The sequence below is a fragment of the Calonectris borealis genome, chromosome 12, assembly GCF_964195595.1.
Source record: "Calonectris borealis chromosome 12, bCalBor7.hap1.2, whole genome shotgun sequence".
Classification (NCBI taxonomy): Eukaryota; Metazoa; Chordata; class Aves; order Procellariiformes; family Procellariidae; genus Calonectris; species Calonectris borealis.
In genome coordinates, this window is record NC_134323.1 from 20,645,166 (window position 1) to 20,664,046 (window position 18,881).

The 18,881-nt window shown below is 54.6% G+C and overlaps 1 protein-coding gene across 3 annotated transcripts; it reads right to left on the bottom strand.

Annotated features, from left to right (window-relative positions):
* Positions 1–8,589: 8,589 nt before the first annotated feature.
* IRF8 (interferon regulatory factor 8) lies at positions 8,590–17,834 on the bottom strand. Of its 3 annotated transcripts, XM_075161532.1 has the most exons (10): positions 17,733–17,834; positions 15,759–15,933; positions 14,353–14,536; positions 13,226–13,314; positions 12,641–12,752; positions 12,244–12,291; positions 11,346–11,732; positions 10,899–11,014; positions 10,679–10,820; positions 9,723–9,786 (listed from the first exon to the last, which is right to left on the bottom strand). In XM_075161532.1, exons 2-9 carry the CDS (start codon positions 15,930–15,932, stop codon positions 10,710–10,712), a joined length of 1,221 nt encoding a protein of 406 aa, XP_075017633.1. In that variant the 5' UTR covers position 15,933; positions 17,733–17,834; the 3' UTR covers positions 9,723–9,786; positions 10,679–10,709. The 3 variants fall into 3 exon arrangements, with proteins under 3 accessions (XP_075017631.1, XP_075017632.1, XP_075017633.1); XM_075161530.1 differs by lacking the exon at positions 10,679–10,820 and having other exon boundaries at positions 8,590–9,786; positions 17,733–17,833; XM_075161531.1 differs by lacking the exons at positions 10,679–10,820; positions 12,244–12,291 and having other exon boundaries at positions 8,590–9,786.
* Positions 17,835–18,881: the final 1,047 nt, after the last annotated feature.

Below are 18,881 nucleotides of genomic sequence, written 5' to 3' on the forward strand. Positions count from 1 at the left end.
GATCCTGCCCCGCTCCACGCCACGGCTCAGCTGGGGCTCGATGTTTCTCCTGGGGGACTTGTGTACCGTGACTTTGACTGCCCGGCACGGCAACCTGTAAAGCCCCTTGGTTTCTCACAACCCACGGCGAGGCTATAATTATACCAGAATTTCCAGCCTCTTGTACAGACCGAGAGTTTCCCACATCCTCCCCGAGGGCAGAGCCATACAGGCTGGGCACAACAGGTTCGTTTTCCCGCCCATGCTTGGCCTGACACTGGCCGTCCTGCCTGAAAGGAGACTCAGCACCGTCGCTTGCTGCAGCCAGGAAAGAGGAACCGAGTTAGTGCCGTGCACCAGAGATGCTCTCGGGCTCATCAGGAGGAACCCAGGAGATTCCTCCTTTTCCAGGAGCGACCAGTGCTGCATCCTGTCTGACGGGGATAACCCCCTCTCTCCTCTTCCATCCTCTCTCTGCATGGTCCACCTCTTGGCCATCACTTCATAGGGGCTGGCCACCACAGCCATGAGCAGGTTAAGGACATTAAAGACATCTATGGAGAAGAGCTGTGCTAGGGGTTATGACCCACCATGTTGCAGGCACAACCTGTGGTCCAGGCTGTCCCTCAGCCACTAGTTTTTAGTTCAGCACAGCAAGATTCATCAGCCAGGCTTGCTCCTTCCTATCCCGGAGATCTACTGTTGACTGATGTTGGGTGTAGGACCTGGGCTGGGCGGACTTTTGGGGTGCCTTGGTACGGCAGATGTTCACCCTTCTCTGTTGACTTCCTTCCACCAGCTCCTCCTTCACTTCATCAGTGACGAACCTTTCCCCCATCTGTCCTCATCCCTCACTTTCCCCCACCTATTTGATCTCCTGCTTGGTGGTGAACACCACAGCCCACCTTTCCCACCTTCCCAACCACAAGACTCCTTCTTCCAGTCTTTCCTTGCCCTTGCTGGCAACACCACGAGGAAACATTTCCCATTGCCTTTTCCTTCCTTGCATGAAGTGCAATCAAGTCGTCCCTTCCCTTCTCCACCTGAAAGCTCACTGCCCCAGGAGACAGAGCTGCGAGGCTCTGCCCATCTCTTCATGGAGCGGGTCTGCTCCAGACCTCAGCGGCAGTGGTGGTGAACATTTAGGAGCAAAGAGAGAAAACCCCAGAGCAGGAACTTGGGTAGAAGCAGTAAAGCAAACCGACAAATTCTAAATATTCGGGATTTTTATGAAAAAGGTGTCCAGACCTTCCTCCAAAATAAAAACAAACTATCTTTTCTGGGGCAGAGGTGTAAAAGCATTCCCCAGACTGATCCCTCTCTCTCTTTTCTGGCCGTGCTCACTGGGAAGACCAACCTGCAGACGTGCCTCCTTTTGCGCCCTGCAGACGTGTCCATGAGCCAGATTTATCTCGGGGAGAAGTGGTTACTTCTCAAGAGAAATACAGAACAGAAAGATCCAGGCGAGGGAATCACTTGTTTCGAACCACCGTGCTGCTTCCACATACCTCGGTCCCCCCACCCCATGCCTCCCCCGGGGGCTGCAGCGCCCGGCTGATGGGGACCCGCTCTGCCATTGCTGTGCAAAAAATGGGGAAACGCTGATTTTGGTAGGAACCTCACCAGGAGCTCAAGAAGTTTCGGGTCCCAGGGTGGATTTACATGGCGTTATCCTAAGGTGCAAGGTTAGGTGGGGAATGGGGCTGTTTGGTGTGGGAGGAGACCAGGGTTGAACAAGGAGAAGGGCGTCCTTGGATTAACCAGTGGAGGTGACTTTGCTGGCTTGGAGAGACCAAGGTGACTTTTGGTGGTCTCTGGACACGGCTGCCTGCAGCGTGGTATGGATGGAGACTTGGCTCCGGTGCATCGAGGCATCTGATGCCAAGGAAATGTGTGTTTCCTTTACAGCCTCGGTGAGCAAACAGGTCATTACTGAATTCCAACTCCAGTTTCTGAGCTGGAGCTCAGCACCAGGCTAAGAGGTAGATGCAAGCCCCGATCACAGCCAGATCCAAGTGCCACGTTCAGATCAGCTGGAGGCTGCCCGATGACTGCTGTTTAAGGGACGTCGCTGACCTCACCCTCCAGCTGGGTGATAGAATTTGCTCCACACACCTCTCCCTGTCTAAATACAACGGCCTTGCAAGAATCTGCACCGCACAGCTGCTTCTCACGGCACTCGACTTGCGGGTGAGGGCAACCAGGAGAAGTCCTATCCACACGCTTCGCTCTCCAGTGCAATGGAGACTGCGCTGCCATCTGCTCTCCCTCAGCCTCGAGTTACAAGATACACACTACATTTTTTTTTCTTAAGGCAGCTGAGCTCAGTTTGGCTTGGCAACACCCGGCCTTGCAGCAGAAAAGAGTAGATATATGGAAGCAGTGCAGGATTCCTGGCAGCAGCTCCCACACCCGTGCACCATCCTCCAGCACCTCCCGCAGTGGAGATGCAGGAGATGAATTGGGGTAAAACTCCCTTTGAAGCCCACCAGAAGAAGAACCAGGAACTGTAGCATGCTGGTGGTCGATGTTCTTGAAATCCACAGCCTACTTTCTCCAAAATTCAAAATCATGTTATCATTTGCGGTTCCCCGTAAAACATCCAGCACAAATAAAGAAGTTTTACATAAGCCACGTGAATTATACTCTCAGTGAGAACTGGAGCAACTCTTCCGAACACCCAGCTACTCTCACACATTGGGGGGCGGGAAAGAAAGAAAAGGAATATTTCTCCAACTTGGAGCATTTTTTTAATTGCTACATTACAAAGATCTCTTTGTGCAACAGCCTGAAATGCCCTTTTTCTTCTTCCCGTTTTCATGAGCATTTTAGGGCTGAGTTGATGTTCTTCCATCTTACTCTTCCGAAGAGGAATAGAGGCCCAGGTTATCTGGGTGGCTTGTGACTCACACAAAAAGCTATCTGATTGTATTTTATGGTTCCAGCCACTTCGATGCATCAGGGTGTTTGCATTACTGCAAGCAAATCACACGCACCAAAAATAGGCTCAGAGCAGGACACAACATCTAGGCGCATGCAAACTCGGGGGGAAGGGAGGGGATTTCAGCCTGGACCTTGGTTTCACAGACTTGGTGTTATAATAAACCCAAAGGTCTGACAAAACAAAACAAGTATCGCCATATTTCTTCTCGTCCCTGTGTATTTTTGCAGCTGTGGCTTGGGTGGAGCCTGTTTTCATGACCTTGTGCCTGGTGTAATGGCAAAGACTTGCTGGAGGAAGAGGTCACCTGTCAAAAATGGATTCAGAAAAATAAGTGGCTGTCATGCTTGCTGGAGTTTGGGATCTCCTTTCCTCTGCGTGAGACCTTTCTGCGGCCAAGTCTAGCTTGAGGAAATCGGCAGGCTGGCTGCCTTCCCAGGCTCAGATCCTGCAACTTCAGCCTCCTTGCCCTCGGCTCTTCCCAACGCCTCCTCTCCCTTCTTCTCAGCCAGCCCTGACGGAGCTGAGATGCCCAGAGCTGATGAGATGCCTTCAGACCGTCCCTCCCCTCCCCACAGGTCTGACTTTATGAGAAGCGTGGTTTGATGCATGAACCACGTCCCACCAGCCGTGTAGGGTGACCATCCAAAGCAAGCGTGAGTTGGAAGTGCCACATAACGCCAGTTTGAGCACTGAGCAGTCACACCTCAAACAACAGTGTAAGTCCTTTGAGCTCTACCAGAGACAACTCTAGGTGGGTTGTTCTGCCAGGCTTCCTTCCCCAGGCATCACTGAGGTCTCATTGGTGTTAAGACCAGCCAAGGGGGTACAAACCCCTTGGAGAGGGAGGTATAAGCCCCCATGCAGCTCTCCTGCCTTCCTGAGGGCAGGGAGGAGATGTCCTGCCACTGGCGACCGTGCGAAGGAGGGTGCTTCCCATATTACAACACGCTCGCAGGAAGAGCCCAGAGATGCTCGTCGTGGACAGGCTGCTGTGGGGCATTGAGCAATCAAACCAGTTGGAAACGCTGGTGTCTAGAAATAAAAAGTGACTGTTTGTTTTCTAACGCCTATAGGGGCCGGTGGGGGCCCACAGCAAGCAGCAGCAGGTTGGAGGAAGCAGCTGTAGCTGGTTTGTGTTGTATTCCTGAGCAGTTCAACTGTGAGCTGGGACCTGCGACTGAATTGTGGTCGTCTCTCTGCGCAGAGCACTTGGCCACCAGAGCTGGATGGAGATGGCTGCAGAGCTTTTCCTGTTTCTCCAGGCTGAGGTGGGCTAAATCTCAGGAGCTTTAGCTGGACTGGAGGTCTGGATCCAAACCTCACCTTCCTTCTCCCCAGTCCAGCAAGCCTGTTCTCCATGCGGGAGATTTGTCACCAGGTAACTCCTCACACTGTATTTCAAGCGTGTAGGAGAGATGGGTAGAAGCTGATTGTCCTCATAGACACTGAATTCTGCTCCTGAAGCCACACGCAGTGGTCCTTTTTGCATTTGTTGAAGGGCACGTCATGGGAAACTACCAAAGCACATTAAGGGACGAGACTGATAATGCTGCAGGATATAACCAGGCTCATTTTGTCCCAAGGAAAATGTTTCCCAGTGGCACAACTGCCTTCCAGCCATGACAAATCTCAGTAGTAAGGTTGGCTTTGAACCCAAATAACACCCCAAGTCAGTGAGCAAAACATCAGGTGGGGGCTGCAGTGTTTGTTGTCCTTTGCAGCAGCCAGAAATCAAAGTCCTCCACTGTACACCATGGAGTAGATGTCTTTATGTTGGAAGACCTTAGAGAAAGGGTCAATAGAAAATTCCCCCACATTGTCTGCCCTGGCCGATATGAGGATGGGATAAGCACACTGCTGCTTCCCAAACATGCTTGAGGAGATCCATGTATCTCCTGCAAGGAAAGGTCAGTCTTCTCCATGGAAACCAAGCTACTCTCTCCTTTCCATGTGAAACTTTTGCTCTGCCCTTTGGCTCCTGAAGGCAGGAGTTTAGCATGGGCATCTCCCAAAAAGTACCTTCCCGTGCCTGCAGGGATTGCAGCCCTCTCTGCAGGAGCAGTAGGACCCGGTACCTGCGTCGGCCTTCCTGGGAAGCAAGGAAATATTTCCACATCAGGTGGGAGTTTGATGTCATTACTGCTCCAACTCAAACACAGGCTCAAGGTGTAGGAAACCACATTTGGACAAGCAGCAAGCGTTTTGGGGAGGACAGCCTTTGAGCTTCTCATTCATGCTACCCACAATCCTGCCACACAAGTGAGGATCATTCATTGGAGCGGATGCAGCCTGTGCCACGGATGCTGTATGCAGTGGGCACTGCATCCCCCGGATTTGGGGACGGGACCCGCACCTGAAGACATGGGCCACTGTTGGGACTTGTCAACAGACGAGCCATTGACGAAGAAGAGCCGACACCAGACGCCGAGGTTTCACTTCAGTGAGGCCATAGAGAAGAACCCGAGTGAACAGAAACCAACGAAAGTATTTGAGTCCCCGGTCACCCAAAACCACTAAGATTTGGCGCAGCTGCACCGAGCAGCTCACCGGAGCTGCCGGGGACCAGGCGAGGTGCAGGGATGGGTGGCCAGGATGCAGCCGCTGCCTCCGGGTCGAGGTGCTCCCGGACACCACCGGCACCAGCTCCCCAGCCGGGGCGGTGGGGACGGCAGCACCCTGCCTGCCTGGCCAAGAGGTTTGCGGGAAAAGTATGAGATGTGCAGAAATTCCTCCTGGTTTTTACAAAGGCCACCGTGAGTCTGGGCCAGAGCATCCCTTAGTGCGATCTGGCACAGTTACCTCGAAACCTGTTCCCGTCTGCCGGAGCATCTGGTTCTTTGTCCATGACTGAGCATCGGCCTTGGAGGTTTCTCTCGTGTTGGATTTTGGGGGTGAGACAGAGCTGGGGAAGTCCAGCTTGGGCCAGACATTAGGCACAAACCCAACTGCGAGTTTTACCTGAGCCCTGAGCAAAAAGGGGATCCCTGCCCACCGTCACGCACCCCACCGCATTACCCTTCTTGCATCCCACCTCTGCCAGAAGACCCTGTCCCATGGTTTCCTCCCCAGTCCCTCCACACCCACCAGTTGTCCCCTTTTGGACATGGCTTGGAAGCTGTTCAGGACAGGAGCCGTGCTGCTGGTTTTATGGAGCGAGGCGCAGCACAGTCCCCAACCGAGCTCTGGGCTCTGAGGCACGATGGTAAGGCTAAAAATAAACAGTGCAGCCGGGTCCAGCAAAAGGTACCTCTGCTCCCCACCGCTCTTCCGCGGTCTTGGGGTGGAAATTGAAAGAGCCCTGAATACGTAGCAGGTGGCTCCAGCAAGCACAAGATGGTGGTTTCTGAGGAAGGACTTGCACCAGGACATCTGGGGAAACCGCAAGTGGTGTTTATGGCGTCCCAGCCTGCAGCCCATCATGTGTTTCACAAGTGGGCACGTGTTGTTCCAGCACAGACCGCAGCGGGTGCCTTGCTCCCACCTCTCCCCCGCTGGCTCCCCCCACCAGGCACCTCACCCGTGGGAGGTGAGTCTTCCTCACGCTCTGAGGGAGCACAAAGGACAGGATTCAGCCCCGTGGGGGACACAGCAATGGCCCTCAGGAGGAGCAGGGAAAGGCTGGGGATGAATGCTGATGGTGCACCTACAAGGTGCAATCCTCACCTCCGTGACCAAGCATCCCATAAGAGCTTACAGGAGTTGGGGACTTCATTGCACTTGGGATCCTGGTGCATCCTCAAAAATCTTGATCTGCAGCCATCTCTGTCACAAACACCAAAGCCACGTGCTGTAATGCCTGCAGGGGACGTGCACAAGGGCTCAGGCAGGACTACGAGCACCCCACCAACACGTTCTCCATGGGGCATGGAGAACAACTTAGCCATGGAGTGGGGTGCTCATAGCATAAATAGCTTGGGATGCAGGGCCTCCCTTAATCCTAATGTATTACCACAAAGTTTCAACTGGGTTTCCCGTCTCAGAGCACTTTTTGGGTGCTACAAGTTGTGTGTGGTCTGCTGTGCGCCCTTCTCTTTGGGACAGAGGCTGTAACTGCTTACCCTGGAGGGATGCAGGGGGGTCAGCTTCAAGTCCCACAAGAGCTGAACGTTTAATTATTTTAGGGAGGCTTCACTGGGAAGGCTGAGTTGCTCACCCCAAAATAGCTAGCAATCCTGCAGACAGAACAACCTCCTGGCAGAGGTGAGCTGTGGTCAACTCACCCCAGGTCAGGGTCCTCGCATCTTAACTGTGCCCTGACCACACACTTGTGCTTAGGAAGGTCTCTATCATCAATAGAAAAAGGCAGAGCGGCAAAAAAGAGCTGCTCCACTTTGATATCCAAGCAGGGAGGACAGCTTTGCATCCATCTCCTAAGGAGACTCAGCCTCCAGCTGCCTGGATCTCCAAGCATCCCCTTCACAAGTGCCTGCATCCCCCGGTACCTTGGGTACCAGGATCACCCCATGAAGACTGGTGCTTCCCTGCCTGCACCCCTTGGCAGGGCTGACCCAGAGCACATGGCAGAGCCTGCTATGGGGAAGGAGCTGGTGGTGTTTGTCCTTCACAGGGGGCAAGGTGACAGATCAAACATGGTCTTCGTGCCCTTCCAGAACCTCTTGAGGTGCTGCCCCAAACACAGGCTTGAAGTGAAGGCAGGTGAGGGTGCAGATGCTCAGCCTCCACTGTTACAACATTGACTTTGTTTGACCAAGGCAGATGCTCCCTTTTTCCCCTTGGTTCTCCCCAAACACCACCCACCTTCACCAGACCAGGCCCCATGAGAAAGGTGGATGGAGAAGACAGTGGGGAAAGGCTCCACCAGGCAATAATGGGGAAAGGACAAGAGTATGCCTTTGAGCAGGACCATAAATAACTGCCCCCCATGCCATGACCTTAGAATCATTAAGGTTGGAAAAAACCTCTAAGATCGTGTCCAACCATCAAGTCAACACCACCATGCCCACTACACCATGTCCTTAAGGGCCTCATCTACACGTCTTTTAAATACCTCCAGGGATGGTGACTCCACCACTTCCCTGGGCAGCCTGTTCCAAGGCCTGACCACTCTTTCAGTAAAGAAATTTCTCCTAATGTCCAGTCTAAACCTCCCCTGGTGCAACTTGAGGCCATTTCCTCTCGTCCTATCGCTGTTACTTGGGAGAAGAGACCGACCCCCACCTCACTACCACTCCTTTCAGGTAGTTGTAGAGCGCGATGAGGTCTCCCCTCAGCCTCCTCTTCTCCAGGCTAAACAACCCCAGTTCCCTCAGCCGCTCCCCATCAGACTTGTGCTCCAGGCCCTTCACCAGCTTCGTTGCCCTTCTCTGGACCTTGGAGCATCACAGCCCAGGTCAGAGGGCTGAGGGCACCCAGGTCAGTGCGGTGGCAGGTGGGCAGGGACCCATCTTCATGCTCCCTGCAACGAAGGCCCTACGAGCGATAGCCTTTTCCTCCCTCCATTGTATTACAGCATTTTGGCTCATTCCTCTCCTGCCCCAGAGATGAAACCAGGCAGTTACAGAGCAGGAGGGAGGCAACAGCAGAGGCTTGACACAAACCCCACCGCAGGGAAGACCAGGGCAAGAGGGAGACAGAGATACCAGCCTCTCCCCACCAGAGACACGACACCCCAATCACCCCAACCAAAAACCACATTGCAAGAGAAATACAAAATATAGCACTTTAATTGCAGGAAGATAAAAAAAAATTACCAAAAAAATTTAATAAACCGCAGGCATAAAATAAATAGGCAGCTTAGTAGCACGCACACGTGTGCGGTTCTGGTTTGCCTCAGCTGCAAGGCACAAGCCCCATGCCCAAGCAGCTCCCCGGTGCTGGGTGCGCACACGAAGCGTGTTAATGAGGATTTACACATGGATGCCGCTGCCTGGTCACGCTTGGGAGAGACCAACACATGCATTTGGGAGGGGGAAGCCAACCTATTCACACTATGCTGCAATCTTTAAAATTAAAGATATTATATATTTATGTAAACTCTGTCTCTAGTTAGGAAAAATTAAGATTCCCAAGTTCTTATATTCAACATGTACATATATAATCTCTGCATTGGTTTCCAAGTTTCAAAATACTTTGGTAGATAGACATATAAACCTTATAGCAAAAATAAAGAGGAATTTGAGAAGGTTCTCCTTGGAAGGCATACCCTATCCTCCATCAGCAGGACTCTGGGGGAAAACAACCTGATTTCTGGAAAGAATTTCCTACATTTGAGCATTTTAAGGCTTTTCCAAGAATCACCTCCTACCAAATCGCTATTCTCAGCAAGGTCCGAGTTGCAGACCGCTGGGACAGGTCGTTATAGCTGCTGATTTTCGGTTTTGCTTGACTGGCCATTAACAAAGACAACACAAAGCACTCCCAGCCCTGACCTTCCCACACAGCTCAGACGCTCCCTCCTCCCCTTGCCATTAGCTATAGACAGCGGTACCGGGACTACCCTGCTTGGTACAAAGTCATTTTTAAGCAGTAAAGCGTCTGCGGGACAGACGCTGAGCATCCAACCTACTTTCTCATGGCAATTTTTACCGCTGTATTTATACAGACTCTAGACTGGAAACAGCAAAGAACAAAACCCAACTTTCCAAAATGGGAATTTAGGCACTAATGGGATCAAACTGGGTCTAGATCAACCCAAACCACCACGCTACGTCTGCAGAGAAGGAGGCTCAGACAGCAATCTGTTGGTTTTCTCTGAAGAGCGGCCGCTGGTGCGTCGCACAGATGTCCTGGAAGATCCTGTACACCTGGTCATGCTGCGTCTCATCAGCTATGGGGAGCATGGGGCTGCTGCTGCAGGTCTTCCCAGCCTCCTCCACCACCTGCCTGACACACAGCTGCTCCACCTACGCCAAAAGAAAAAGTCATGAAGACACTGAACAAAGAGGAACCTCTCTGGGCATCTCCCACTGCTGCCATCCACCCCCACCAGCCCAGGCAGCAGGGCATGGGGTGGGAGAGACACAGTAGAGAAGTTGTGCCCAACAGACCCAGGTGGCCACATCCAGCCAGGCCAACAGGTCCAACTCCACAAGCCACCTTGGCAAAGCACCTCTGGGAGAAAAGGAGCAGTCACAAGAGCTCCTTTCTCAGCAGAGCTATAGGAAGGTGAGGACAGGCTGGGGGACGTCCCAGCACACGCAGAATGATCCTCTGGTGCAGACGTCCAAGGTAAGAAGAGGTGACGAGGTCAGAAAGTTGTGCAGGGAGGTGTAGGACCAGTCTCTGAACTTGTAAAATCCCCTCCAGGACCCCACAGACTTGGTGGGTCTCTGCTTGCTCAAGGGTGGATGCAACACCCTCCCTGAACCCTCCATGCCATGTCCCTGCTGCCACAGCCTTGTTGGCCCAAGGGGATCCCACACTGGGTGCAGGCTCCAGAAACATCCTATGTGTTGCCCCAAGGCTTTGAGACCCCAGAATTGCTTCAGCTTCTCCAGGGAGAAGTTTCTGGCCAGAGCCATGGGGACTGCCCCTCTCATCTCATCCTCTTCTTCGCCCTCCCAAGGGTTTCCCAGCCCCCCTGCTGTCCACCATGGTTGTTCACCATATCTGTTGGCTGCTCGGCTTGAGGTTGTCCTTTAACTCAACCATTCCAGGGATTTATTCCCCCACTTCCCACAGGAGAGGGCAGAGGTCCCAGTGCCAAGAGGCAGGAACAGAAGGACGAGAACAGATTTTCTAGCAGTTTAGAAAAGCTTTTGCCATTTGGGAGCTTTGTTCGCAAACATAATCTACCCAGATCAAGGAGTCTCTGACAAGCAACATCTCAAGCACCTCTCAGGAGGCTGTGGATAAGCCGATCCTCATGCCTGCCACCCGACCAACTCAGGCACCCCAAAGGTCTGTGGCTCCAGGGGTTGAAGCTAGAGCCCTGCTTCTGGGGGAAAAAGGGCAATATGGTCCAGACAAGGGGGGGAAATTCAGCAGCAGAGCCCCAAAGTGCAGCCGTCCGTACCTGGACAAGGATGAGCTTACACCGCAGGGGCACGGCGTCTGGGAACTCCTCTCCGAAGCACAGCATGACTCTGCTGTCCGGGAAGCGGCCCTGGTTGTTGTAAAACTGCTGCAGCTCTGCAAGGAGAGGAGAATGGTTGGAAGCTGCCTGCCACAAGCTGCCAGCCTTTGCTGCACAGCTTCGGGACCAAGCACCCTGCCATGGAAGAAAGCTGTGGGCTCAAGAGAAGCCAGCTTTGCTGTGCAAAGCCTCCAACCAGGAGGAGTTTGCTAGTGACACAAGACACCAGGTTATTCCTTCCTAGATCTGGTAGCGTCAGCTACTCATCCAGAGCACTTGGGTAACCCGTCCGTGATAGACAGTGACGACTCCAAAGTGCTCCAAGGCCAAGGAGCCTTTCAACCGCACCAAGCGGATGAAGAGAAAGAGGGAAATGCTCCTACAAACCTCTGAAGAACACATTGGTGTCAAATATCTTCACCACCTCATCCCGGTCCAGTTTGTTGGGCCTGTCCTTGTAGACCATGGTGTTCCCGCTCCAGAAGACCCTGCCCTGGCACAGCCTCTTGATGAAGATGCCCTGCTTGTTGCTGTGCAGCAGGACGCCCCTCTCCAGATGCCCAAAGAGCTTCCTGGTGATCTGCTTCTGGCGGTCATTCTGGATGGCATCGGCCGAGGGGAACTGCACGTGCTCCAGGGCATCTGGGGCGTACAGCTTCTCGCCGTGGCTGGAGGGCTGGCTGAGCGAGATCCGGCAGCCCTCGGTGCACGAGGTGGTGATGTGGCCCACCAACCTCCCGCCGTAGTAGAAGCTGATCACCATCTGGGAGTAACCTGGGAGGGGATGGACACATACACCACCCATCAGGAGAAGACAAACCCAGCCTGCTCTTCACTGCAAAGCCCAAACTCCAAATTTCCTGGGAGCAAGTCTCACTTAATGGAGGAGACCTCCTACTTGCCAGAGGACATCTCCAGCACTCAGCCTGGTACCAGCGCTGATCAGCAAACGAGAGCTCCCAATACCGAACCCCTTCCTCCTGCCTTTGCTCCACACTTCCCTTGCTGCGGGCTGATCTCCCCACGCTAAAGGCACCGCTGATCCCAGCATCCCGGGGCATCCCCCCGTGCCAGGGCCGTGGCCACAGGACAACGGGCAGGATGCATCCCTGTGCAAACCCTGCGGATACTCAGGAGGGCACGGGACCTCCCAAACCCAGAGCAAAGCCTCCCCCAAAGCCAGGAGCAGAGTCAGAGCCGCCTTCTGCCACCACACACACGAGGCCGAGCCCCAGAGAGGCTTTTGATGGCCACAGTCCACAGCCGAGCGGGGGAGCTGCCTTACCCGAATGATGCTGCTCGTAGCCGGAGTATCCGTTCATCAGGGGCAACGCTGCGGGCAGAGAAAGCCGAGTTGTGCCTGCGTGCCCAGCTCCCAAACCCCGATCCCCCCCGTCTCCCCTCCACCAGCACCCCAGTTTTCTCCCCCAGGCACATCAGGCTTCCCAGCTCCCACCCAGGAGATGCCAGCAAATACTCCCAGGTGGATTTAATCTTGTGCAACACACACTCTTGGGTGCCTGCTCCCAACCACAGTGTTCATAATTAGTACTTTAAGCATTCTTAATAAGGAAGATAAAATAAAAACGGTTGTCCATTGTCCATTGCTGTACAGGAAGTTTTTTCTGCCCCGGACAAAAAGCTCGGTCCCGTTAAACTGCACACGCTTGTCGGCTACTTACCGGGGCTGGGCTGCTGCACCCACCAGTCGGGTATCAGGGGGTTTCTGCAGGTCTCCTGGGGGGGTGAGGGGCTTCTCTTGATGATCCCCAGGTATTCATCTACGCAGGGGGGCTGTGCGAGACCAGACACCGAGATCAGAGCGGGTTTGATGCCTCGGGCAGCCGCTGCCCTGCACAGAGGCACTTGCAGTGCTCGGAGAGGGTCCAAACGGCAATGCCAACAGGATGCCAATGAATTTTTTTGGTTAGAAAGAGCAAGTTTGGCATTCCGCGGGCCGTACACCCTCAAGAACGACTCAGCAGAAGCAGCCCAAGGTGACACAGCCGAGAAGAGGAACAGAGCTGCAAAACAGCCTCCGTCCCCCGGCGAAGGTCTTGCCTGCCCAGATGCAAATCGAAAGCGCCAACCATTCATCAGCAACCGTGTCCCGGCGCTGGCTCACATCAATGAGCTGCAAAACCCGGCGTCACTCGCTTTGCAGTGATTCCCAAAGCTTTGCAGATTGAATTTTAGGAAGGCAATGCTTTATCGGGCAACTGCCTGCCATCCATCCACCGCGACCGGCAGCCACGGTGAGGGCTTACCTCTTTAATGAGGTCATCGATTGCAGAGGAATTGCAGTCCATCTCCGTGACGTCATTCAGGCTGCTCCCGTTGGCAATGCCCGCTTTGCCTGGAAGGAGAGGCCGGGATGCAGTGAGCACACCCACCGCCCTGCCGCGGCTCATCCCGCCGCTGGGTTTCAGAAACCCTTCACCCCGTGAAAGTTATGAAACCGAGAACCACAGGACAGCAGAGCCATGTAACAGCACCTGGGGGGAGCTCGCAGCCCCCTCCAGCTCCACCCAGAGCTGCTTTTCAGGACCAAAAACCAGTTTGCAAACCCACTGCCCCAGTGCATGGTGACCGGCAACAAGGCAAATCAAAAATCCGACCGGTAGCAGAGACAGAGCTAGAGCAGAGGGTTGGGTTTTTTTTCTGAGCACCCCAGAGACTGGGGTTGCTGCTGCTGCTTCTCCTTTTTCCGCCAGCCGCCCCGAGCGCAGTCGTGCTGCCGGTGGGAACCTGCAGTGCCATTTGCATAGCGGCGGCATGCCCCCGTGTGAACGCGGCTGAAGGAGGCCGAGATGCTAAAGGCAGATTTCCTGACAGCAAGATTTTTTTTTTTTTCCACAAGCTTTTTTACTTTTTTTTAAAAAAAAAAAGGAAAAGCACACACATACCTAACCACAAATAGAGATATACTTAGCACGACCTGTGCCGCACCGGACATCGCAGCAGCAACTGCTGTCTGCAAAATTATTGCTACTCTAATCACTGCTGGCAAGAGAGAAGGGATTTATTGCAGCTCCCTGCCATTGGGAGGAAAAGGGGTTGGGGCTCAAGTACCCCCCCAAGGGGGGAAGGATTTTGGATTGGCCCCTACAACATCCTTATGGGATGGCAGGTCATGCAACGCTGCAGTTATCCCCTATTTCCTAAGCAGCTCTTTAAGAGGGTAGAAAAAAAAAGCCTGTCCTTCCTCCTCCGCTCCCTGCAACTGCGGTGACACAGGGGACATCTTCTGCAAAGCAGGACAAGCAAAGCAGCACGGCACAAGAGCAGCGTCTGGCCAGGAAGCTCCGCTCAGATGTAGGTCAGTGGCACAAGCCCGTGGTTCCTCGCAGGACCGACCTGCAGCTGGGGGTCCGTCCCTTACGGGGGCACTCACATTTCTGTTCCTCCTCCGGCACGATCCTGTAGACCTTGTAGGGCTCAGAGATGTCCAGCTGGGACCGGTCCGTCACCTCCTCAAAGTCGGGGCTCTTGTTCAAGGCGCAGCGCAGTCGTGTCTTCCACGTGGCCGGCTCCGCTTTGTCGCCTTCTTTGAACTTGCCTTTGAAAACAGCCCAGGCCTAAAACAAAGCAACAAAAAAAAAAAAATCCTCCATGTGAGCTCTGCAAATCCCCTCAGCCCCCGGGGTAAAGGAGCTGGGGCTGCAGAGAGCATTTTGCATTTCGCTCTCCCCGCCTCTCTGCCCCTTGCACCCTCTCAACCATCCCAGGCGTATTCGCCGTTTCGCTCCTAGACTGCGGACACGTGCCCAGCCACCGCACGTGGGGAGGGGTATGTGGGTGCAGAGCAGCACCACCTGCCCCAGCGACGCACCCAGGTGCAGGAAGGGCTGCAGCACCCAGGTTTTAAAAAGCAGAGGTCAAGATCATAATATGTGGCTTCATCTCTGCACCGACAGGTCAGGAGCTGCTGGGGATGCGAGGAATCACTGCTGAAGCAGTGGTGTTCCTAAAGACCTGGTAACACCTCAATTAAAAAACAAAATAATCAAAGTAAGCCTCATTTTCCAGCTCCTGACTAATAAGTGAAAGCTGGTTTCTTTTTGAGATCAGAACGTCGTTTGTGCTTTTGGTGGGAGAATACATTTTACCGCTGAAGGGAGATTGCAAAATATGTATAATGGAGACTGCAAATTATGTATTATTTTTTAAATATACACATTTATTTATTTTATAGATATTTGTATATTTTCAGATGGCTGAATTCAATGCCATCCTCATAACCCAATGTTCCCGAACCAGCCACTAACCAGCTGCTGCTGCCCTGAAAGTGAACTCGTTCACCGGTACAGATATTTGGAAGCAGGGGCAGAGGGAAGGGAAGTCCTGGGGAAGAGTCTGACCTTTTTGGTTCCGGATGGAATTTTCCAGTTTTTCCCCAAAACTGGAAATCCCCCCCTTCAGTGAAATCCAAAACTTCCTTCCCTCCTGCAAAGTCTTGGGTTTTTTTGGTAAATCCAGCCTTTTATCAAGAATAGCCTGATAAGAAGTTTAGAGCAGGTCAAAAGGGGCACGTCAAGCTCCTTCTCGTGTCAGACCAGGATTCAAACATGCTGAAAACAAACCTAAACCTGGCACCAGCATTTGGCAAAGAGGGACAAATACCCCCAAAAGAGCCTCGGAGACCAACTGCGGGGTGAAGCATCTCCTGCAAGGGTTAGAGATGCAAAATCCACAGACAGTGTGGACATCTCCCACCAGCCGGACTGTCAGCAAGGAAAAAAACCAGCATCGAGCCCAGGAATCGTGGAGAAAAGGCATTAATTAACCATCTGTCCCTACCTTGAAAATAGAGGCATCCACCTCCTGGTTGTAGTCCTGCTTCCCGGCGTGTTTCCACGGGATGCGGAACATGGTTTTCTCCTCGTTCTCCCAGATGAGCCCAGGGTACAGCTCGCTATCGATCTGCTCGATCAGCCACTGCCGGAGCCGCCGCCCGCCGTTGCGGTCGCACATCCTGGATGGAGCAAGAGGTCCAAGCCCCGTTAGCTCCCCCAGCACCGTCCCACCACAATCGGGGTACGAGGGGTTGTGCCGTGCTCTGGTTTGCCACACGCACAGCTGGTAGTGGCACTGCCTGCAGAGACAAGCAGCTTTCGGCGGCTCTGCAAGTCCCACATGCCAACGTCTGTACGTTAAAATGCCCCCCGTTTCTTTTATAATGAAAAAAAAACAAAGCAATTTCCCCTGAATTGCTACAAATTCTTCCTCCAGCCCTTTCAATCAAAGCTCTGCTCACAGAAACAAGCTGGCTTAGTGCTCTGCTTACTCCTTTTTTTTGCTGCGGGATAAGTCACATAGGAAGCAGACGGACAGGGATTAAAGCGCCCAGTTGTGCTGTCACCTGAGCAAGTGACACTGGGACAGGCCATCCCGGGGCAGACACCCGTTAGCGTCTGTGGGAGACAGGAGCCAAGCACCGTCCCCAGCTGGTCTTGGCACAGGGGTCTGTCCCAGAGGAGCTGGCAGCCCCTCTCGCCGGGCACTGCCGATTTGGGGAGCAGGCACTGGTTCAGGCAGCACCCAGAGCCACCACAGGGATGGGGGCTGCACAACCCATCCCCTCGAACAGAGGACCGACGCGTGGAAGGAGCAGGGTGAAGCCACCCTTGCTGGGGACCTCGGGTCATTTTTAGCCAAAACCGCTGGGTAACTTCATGGAAGACCCAGGAGGAAGCTTCCCCCACCCAGCTGGAAGCTAAGTGCCAGGCTCAACCCTCCCGGCATCCCCTGTCACCTCCATGGCAAGATCTGCAAGGACTTCAGGAGTTGGTGGCCTGGCAGAAGTGACCGGCAGCCCCAGGATCAGCCCTCCAGGCCTTTTGGGCTCACAGCCGTCCTCCAAATTTCACCGGACTGCCTCTCCCTCATTCTTTTTTTATTTACTGTCCCATGGGAAGGTTTTGGGGAGAAGATGAGGGTGCTCCCAGCACAGCCCGAGACCTGGTGGTCCCTGCTTTGCCACGGGCTCACACCAGCTCAGTGCCACCAACTTCTGTCCCTTCTCCATCACCCTACTGCTGCACAGCAGGACACACGGACCTCCCCGGCCATCCGCAGCACAGCCCCTGCTTTTAGACACCACCAGCCAAAACGACGCCAAGGGCGCAGCTCTGGATCCCAGCTACCCCTCCAGGATATCCCAAAGCACCAGCCGGAGCATTTCCCCAGAGGGATGGGGTTACAGGCAGCCTCTCCGCAGGCTCCCGCACCGAACACCTTGCACCTGCGTTACGCCAACATGAAGAGCCTCAGAAACGCTCACTGAAATAGGACGCTCTTCTAATTCCGCCCGTTTTCTAGAAAGCCTGTTCCCATCACTGGCAGAGCCCGGAGCTCCGTTTCCCCTCCACGAAAGGCTGAGCAACAGCCGCTCGCAACAGGAGGCAGCACGCACAGGACACAGCCGAGGAGCCCTCCCCACGCAGCCAGCTGTGCTCCGACCCCGCACCACGAGTGACCAGCACCCAGAAAACTCGGCTGGCAGAGCCAGCACCACACCATCACCCCGCAGCCCATCGCCCTCCCGGTCCCAGCTCCAAGCCACCACCGAGCTCTCCTCAACTCACCCATCCCGGGCTTTGCCCGGAGGGCAGACACCTCCCACGACCCCGGTGCCGCTCGGCATCAAGTGGGGTCAGCCCTTGCACCCCCGGGGCCGCGGGTACCGGGCTGGGCTTGTCCCGCATCCCTCGGGTCCCCCATGCCATGCCATGCCCCCCGAGGCAGCGCGGGGACGCCGCGGACCGCCCGTACCTGCCCTCCGCGCCGCTCCGCGCTGCTTCCCGCACCGCTCGCCGCGCCCGCCTTTTATAGCGGCACGGGGGGGGCGGGCCAGCCAACGCCCACGCCCCCGCGCTGCACCGCCAATAGCCAGCCGTCCTCCATGCCCGCCTCTGTCTCCGGCCGCCCAATGAGGAGCCGCCCAGTGGGGCGCGCGCGGCCGGCGCCGCTTTCTCTGAAGCGCGCGCGGCTTTCCGAGAAATCAGCTGGCGGGGCGGGGGCGGGGCGGGGGCGGGGCGGGAACCGCCCAGGTGGGTCTCTGCCGGACCGGAGCATCCCGGGTGCTGCCCCGTGTCCCATCCATCTGCAGCCCCCGGCGGGCCCATCCCCGGGCTGAGCTCAGCCTCCCAAGACCGGTCCGTCCCCAGTCCCAGACCAGTGTCCCCAGTCCCAGATCGGTCCATCCCCAGTCCCAGACCAGTGTCCATAGTCCCAGATCAGTCCATCCCCAGTCCCAGATTGGTCCATCCCCAGTCCCAGACCAGTCTCCCCTATCCCAGATCGGTCCATCCCCAGTCCCAGACCAGTCTCCCCAGTCCTAGACCAGTCTTCCCAGTACCAAATCAGTCCAGCCCCAGTCCCAGACCAGTCTCCCCAGTCCTAGACCAGTCTTCCCAGTACCAAATCAGTCCAGCCCCAGCCCCAGTCCAGTCCATCCCTTGGCAGTTTCCAGTTCCCTCCCGGATCACTCCCTCCCTGGGTGCCCCCAGCGGAGATGGGTGCCCTGGCCATGCCCAGCAGCCCCAGCCCAGCCGTGCCCAGCCGGGGCCGCAGCAGAGCGTACAGGACCATCTGCAGCCTGACTTCAGAGGGGGTTTTTTGGGATTACCAGATTACACACGCATTTCTTGGAAGAAAACCATAATTACTCCCATGTGGGTAATACAGAGAAATGGGAAATGTATGGAGCTGCACAGATGGTATAATAAAAATTATGATCTAAGGTACACAACCTTTACTGTCATTTCTAATAAATAATGGCTGTAATAGCCCTTGTTTTTAAACACCCAGCTGATCCTAATCAGATCCCCCCTGGGAGATTCGGGGAGAGCCAAAACCAGCTTTTGCAATCACATATGGTTAGGGGGGTTGTTTCCTTTTTTTTACCAAGAAATAAGTTAA

Bases quoted from the DNA above. Each gene is read 5' to 3' on its own strand.
- IRF8 (XM_075161530.1), bottom strand. From the start codon at position 15,932: ATGTGCGACCGCAACGGCGGGCGGCGGCTCCGGCAGTGGCTGATCGAG. The intron at 11,015-11,345 runs GTTTGTAGGAGC...CTCTCCTTGCAG, and splicing joins CACCAATGTGTTCTTCAGAG to AGCTGCAGCAGTTTTACAAC. The intron at 9,787-10,898 runs GTACGGACGGCT...CTTTTGGCGTAG, and splicing joins GTAAGCTCATCCTTGTCCAG to GTGGAGCAGCTGTGTGTCAG.